This window comes from Arvicanthis niloticus, chromosome 26 (genome assembly GCF_011762505.2).
Source record: "Arvicanthis niloticus isolate mArvNil1 chromosome 26, mArvNil1.pat.X, whole genome shotgun sequence".
In the NCBI taxonomy this organism is placed as follows: domain Eukaryota; kingdom Metazoa; phylum Chordata; class Mammalia; order Rodentia; family Muridae; genus Arvicanthis; species Arvicanthis niloticus.
In genome coordinates, this window is record NC_133434.1 from 10,378,463 (window position 1) to 10,384,462 (window position 6,000).

At 46.9% G+C, this 6,000-nt stretch overlaps 1 protein-coding gene across 3 annotated transcripts in view; it reads right to left on the reverse strand.

The window, feature by feature from the left end:
• The window catches only part of Sorl1 (sortilin related receptor 1), a 162,709-nt gene that overhangs the window by 80,880 nt on the left and 75,829 nt on the right, over positions 1 to 6,000 (reverse strand). For all 3 annotated transcript variants that reach the window (XM_076924791.1, XM_076924793.1, XM_076924790.1), the window contains exon 12: positions 5,181 to 5,269. In XM_076924791.1, the coding sequence (XP_076780906.1) occupies positions 5,181 to 5,269 (89 nt within the window). The remainder of the gene's footprint in view (positions 1 to 5,180; positions 5,270 to 6,000) is intronic.

The following is a 6,000-nucleotide window of genomic DNA, read 5'->3' on the forward strand; positions in this document are numbered from 1 at the left end:
CACACACACATGTAACAACAACAATATCTCTCCAGTGAGAGTCAGGAAAGGGCCCACGGGACTGGTGCTTGCCCACCTCAAGCCTCATCTCTCACCACTTCATCTCTCAGTACATATTCTGTTCATGCAGGAAGGCCTCAAGGACCACAGACTCACACTGCCACCTTTGCCAAAGTTGTGTCTCTTTTTGTATGTGTGAGAGTGTATGTCAAGCATGCAAGGGTACCACTCCCCCACCCAACCCCCTACCACCCACCCAACTCCCAACCCCATCGTATCTCCCACCAAAGCCAGAAGAAAGCATCAGACACTCTGGAGCTGCGGTTACAGGCAGTGGTGAGCCGCCTGGTGTCAATGCTGGGAACCGAACTCGGGTCTTCTGGAAGCACAGCAAGGTCTCTGAAGTGCTGAGCCATCTCTCCGGCCCCACAAGCAGAAAAGCTCTTTCTAACACTGGTACTGTACATCAACTTTTCAATCTCACCTCATGTTTCACCTCCTTTGAAAAAGCCTTTCCCAACCTCCCAGTTGGCACAGCCTAGGCCCTGCACTAGACTTCACACCGCCCCTACTGTGTTTGCATGACCAGATCCATGACCCTCTTCTACACTGTAGCTCCACTCACTTTCCTGTCCCCCTACCTCACACCTCTTCTACCACCGGAAAGAAGAATAATCAACATTTGCTGCAGGAAATTAAACAACCGACACTGAGTTTTTCTAAAAAAAAAAAAAAAAAAAAAAACTTGCTCAGCTTTGTAACGATTAAAAGATTAAAAGGTGACAAGGACATCTGTTGCTTCTACCTCCAGGAGCAGAGGAAGCCACCCAGGGTGAGACTGGGGTGGGGACGGCTCTCTGTAGCTGCCTCACATTAATGCTGCTTAGCCACGGGTGTGACGTCATGGAAGAAGCCACTGCGGCTTCCTTCGCTCTGGAACAATGAGGGTGCAACTAGCCTCTGCTGCATGCAACCTCTGCAGGAGGTTGGGGGAATCTCCAAAGGGAAGCCCTGTGAAGTTGGAGATCTCCCTTCCAGAAAAGGCGCTTTGGGGCGAGTCCAAAGTATTAGTAACTATCAACATTTCATCACACTGACAGGCGACCTGCCAAGAAGAAACGGAAATTGATCTCGGCCCTTGGGATCCAGCTCACAAACTGGTGCTTGGATCTTTTCTGGTCAGGATGCAAACCGCAGCAGCCCCTTCTCTGAAGGATGCTGTGCATCCTTAAGAACTGAAACCACTCCTTGGGGTCCTCCAGGCAGCTTCCTGGTGAAGCACACTGAATGGATACAAAAGCAAATCCCTAGCCCCTTGGGTTCCCAGTTGTTTTTTGCTCACTTCAGACAAGTGGACACGAAGGCAAACCAAAGCATTAGCCTTCTTGCTCTCCAGTTCAGTTAGCACCGATGATAAAATCTCAATGGAGAAGCAAGGCAGAGCTAATCAGAGAAAGAATGCCATCAAATACTAAATGAACCACCAAGGAGTAGAGGAAACGAATACCCCAAATCTGTCTTTCTGTCTTTGACCACTGTTACTAGCTCTACTATCTCTGCCCTCTGATTAGAACAAAGACTCTGCTCTATTTGGCTCTGGTTGCCTACATGACAAATAAAGGTTTGATGCTTAAAGATGAGGGACCACATTCTATTCACGTTTAGATGCACAGACCCTTCTGTCCTCCCTTCAAAACAAGCTCCTTCCTTCTCCCAGACTCTCTCTCCAACTGGCTCGGGCATCCTGGTACTCCCATGGGCACAGGCAGATCCTGAACCAGGCCCCGCTCGCCTCCCCATCACCGGCGTCTAGCACAACATCTGGTTCACTGTAGTTGCTCAACAAATGTTTGTGTAATTGACCTGAAATGATTCCTAGCAGAAATCTGTTCATGTTCCAGTGTGGGCACTAACTCCCACAAATCATATCATGTTCTCATGTGGAAGATAAGGAGGACGGACCAGATAGTCTCTCAGGCTGTCTGGCTGCACACATTCAAGGAGCCCCCCACTGCTCAAGGCTTGTCATTTACATAGAACACAACAGCAGTGGTCTCCCTTGGAGCTGTGCAAATAGCACCCTACGCAGATTCCTTCCTGCTTTTAAAAATTGTTAAAAAAAAAAAAAAAAAAAAAAAGAAAGAAAGAAAGAAAGAGCCAATCTCAGATGCCCAAGTATGCATGACCTATTTATTGATCAATCAAATACTTGCTAAGTGCCTGCTAACTTGTATAGACCAGGCATACGGGCCTACAAAAGCCTTGCTAATGAGTTGAAGAATCCAAGCATAGGATGAAATGGAACTAAAACATCCAGTCTGACCACAAGCAATCTAAAGGAATAGGACAGCCAAGAAATTCTGAGGTTCCAAGGACAGAGAGGTTGCTACGGTAAGGGAGGTCAGAGGACCACAGCCTGAGGCCAGTTTTATCAACATGGATAGAAAGGCTTGGTGCTCTCATGATGAAGTCCATCTCTGAGAGGTAACCATATCATGAGGGCTCTGACTTTAATCCCTTGATGGGCTCATACCATGGTGATATTATGGGGAGGTGTTGGAAAGTAGGGGGTGGGGCTTTGTCAGAGGACAGAGGCTGCTGGGGGCATGTCCTGGGAAGTCCTGGGAAGTTACACCTCGTCAGCATGCCCACCCTGCTGAGTAGCTCTGCTCAGCCATGTGCTCCCCAACACACTGATTCTGCTTAGCCTCCCAAAGGCAGCAGAGCTGCCAAGTGGGACTGAATCCTGTGACACTGTGAACTCAAAACGAACTCTCCCAGCTTTGTCCTGCTTCTTTGGTGTTATTTCTCACAACAACCAAAAGCCTGGCACATGGCCTCGCTCATGTCTATGCGGTCCAGGGAATCGCTGCTTGTCTTTGGAGACTATGGACTAACTTCAAGATCATCTTCTGCTTCTCGGAACAGCAGAAGGAGGAGCAAACACCTCCGAGAACAACACACTCAGTAAACACCAGGTGGCTGCACAAATCCCTGCCAAGTTTGAGTTGGTTCCTGGGACACATGTACCTGTCAAAAGGAGGCCAGTCCATATTTATTTGAACTATGTGTTGCAGACACTTCCAAATGATCCATGCCAATAGAAGAACACCACAGTGTCCACGCTGTCCACCACCAACCCCCAAAGCCATTATGAAATGCCCGGGGAGGGCATTATGGGTTTCCCGTCAGCGGGTTTATTTTCCTGGCCATGTTTTGCTGCAGCTAGCGTGGAATGACGCTGACTTCCCTGGGCACATATGCACCGACAGATGGTGTAAGAGGACTAAAATCACACTAGCTCCCTCGGAGGAGCCAGCTTGGAATGCTAATGTAATCTGTGGAGAAGTTAAACAAGGAAAATTGAGAACCGACTCCCAAATCTGAAAGCTAAAACTATCCAAAGAATGAAATCTACGCCCAGGAAACCAAGCCCTGGCCCCTGTATGCCTTCCTCACATAGCAGTTCACTAACCACCACAATTACCTCCTCGCCTACCTTACAGCCAGAGGGTGATGCGCTCTTGGGGGTGAGAGGGGACCACAGCATCCTGTTCCTCTGTAGATTCACAGTACCTGGCATAAGTACTGCTTGCTCAGTGTGTGTGGTGTGAGTTAAATGACTAGACACACAAAACACCAGCAGATCTGTGGGAAGCATCCTCTGTGAATAGCATCCTCTGAGCAAAGGTTAATCCGAACACAGATGTGGGCGTCCTGTGCAAACACAACCTCCCCTGCCTCTAGGCTATAGAGAAGAAGCTGCCCCATGCCACCCAAGGCCCAGAGCAGCCAGGTGGAAAGGCAAGACTAGACCTTTGCTTCTCTCTACCTCTTTGAGGCTCAGTACATGCCCAGTTAAGCACAGGGGGAAACCAGCTGTTAAAATTCCCCTTTCAAAACACCCACTTTGTGCCCCTGGCCAGTTCTAATAGGAACAAAAGCGGGGGAAGCCTGCTTCTTCCCACTGCACAGTGTGATTACAGCAGCCCTCTCTGCCTTCCAGGATCACACAACTAAAGGGTTCAGGGCAAAACCAAGCAGAGATGAGGGTCAGTCTGTCTTTTCCAATGGTGACTCTGGTTCAATAGCTTCATGAAAGGAAGCGAAAGAAATTATTATGGATAAAATCAAGCCTGAAGGGAAGAAGAGCTACAAACTCCGGACCCCAAACTAACTCTAGAATGACTCTGCAAGCTAACGGTTACTTCTTCCCGAGCCTCGGTTTCCCCATTTGTAAAAGGAAGCAGTTAACCCCTAATATCCGTTCCAGCTCCATCTAGGACAATCCTCAAGACAAAATGTAGCAGAGCAGAAGTCATCTGGTTGCCAAGTGATCTGCATTCTACAACCACTATTCATCCGCCCATCATTATTTCTTGTCATTTTAACTATTAGTCATCGTGTGCATAAACCTTCAGAAACGCTACTTTTAAAAGCAAAAGACATGTTCAAAACTCTCCGGTTACATGTGATAAGAAAGCAGAAGGAGGAACTGTTTGGGAACAGGATGGAGAAGAGGACAACAGATGGAGTAGTAGGAAGTGGATAGTTGAGCAATAATAATAACAATAAATAATAATGTCATATATGTTAAAAGTAAATAGATAAAATTACCATAATGAAATTCTTTACTGTATATGTTAATCTGAAACAATCAATAAAAATAGTTTTTATTCAAAGAAATAAATATTACTTCACTTGTTTCTTCTAACCCCCACTGAGACAGAAGGAATTAGTTATGTTATAGGCATAAAATGTTTAAGTGATTTCCAGAGGTCTCGGTTCTCTGTCCTGAACCTAGTGCCACAGAGAGCATCTAATGGTCACCATGGACACCAGCGAGAGAACAGTTTGATGCCCAAAGAAAGGGAATAAACAAGGCGCAGTAACTGATTCCCCCAATCTCAGCACTTGGGAAACTGAGGCAGTGGGATTGCCAAATTCTACACCAATCAGAGCTACATAAGTTTCAAGACAGCATGGGCTACACAGTGAGACCTCTTTTTTGTTTGTTTGTTTGTTTGTTTGTTTAAAAAAATGGAAGGAAGGAAGGAAGGAAGGAAGGAAGGAGAAAGAAGTAGAGAGAAGAGTAGAAAAGTTTTTTGTTTTTTTTTTTTTTTTTTTTTTTTAAAGAAGAGGAGAAGGAAGAGGAAGGAGGGATAATCAGAAGCACTTACTTCAGCTCGTTAGTCTCCATGCCCTGGGCAATAGCCATAATGATGCCTCCATGGTCACCCCAAGTATAGTAATGAGGTCCAGGAAGAGCCTAATTAGGAAAACAAACAAACAAAACAGAGGTGATGTGCTGCTGTAGAGGTAAATGCAGAAATGGCGCGCTCCCCCTCCCCCGACACACACCACCACAGTGACAGCCACTAGAGTGCAGGTTCCAGTTTTTGGAACAGGTTCTTATCCATCTTCTCATTCACGCCTCACAATCCTGGAGTCAGAGAGATCTAAGTGCCCATAGTCCAGAGTTTAGGTTACCTCAGAGAGAGAGAGAGAGAGAGAGAGAGAGAGAGAGAGAGAGAGAGAGAGAGAGAGTCCTCTTCACGTGCCTGACATGCCTGAGGCCTCAGGCTTCATCCCCATGCTGCAAGATAACCAGTCAACCAGAGCTGCTGTTCTTCGATAACAGTCAGCTCTCTGAAGCCTGTAGGAGGGGACTTAGTGCCTAGAGAAGCTACCCCGACACACACACACACACACACCTCCTGATACAGACCTGCCTCAAGGGAAGGCCATTCATGGAGGACCTCAGTTCTAGCCAGGGATCTCACACTTCCATAGAAACTGTTTCTACAAAAGGAACTGGTGAATGACCCCTTGCAGGCTGGGGAAGTGTGGGAGGGATCCCAGAGCATGCATCCCTTAATTGAAATGTAGCTCTCTACTTAGCACCCTAAACTGCATCTGAGTGAGGGATCTTGACAGAACCTCGAGAAAAATGATGTAATACACATACTCGAACAAATATGCTGGTATGGAAATGGGCTG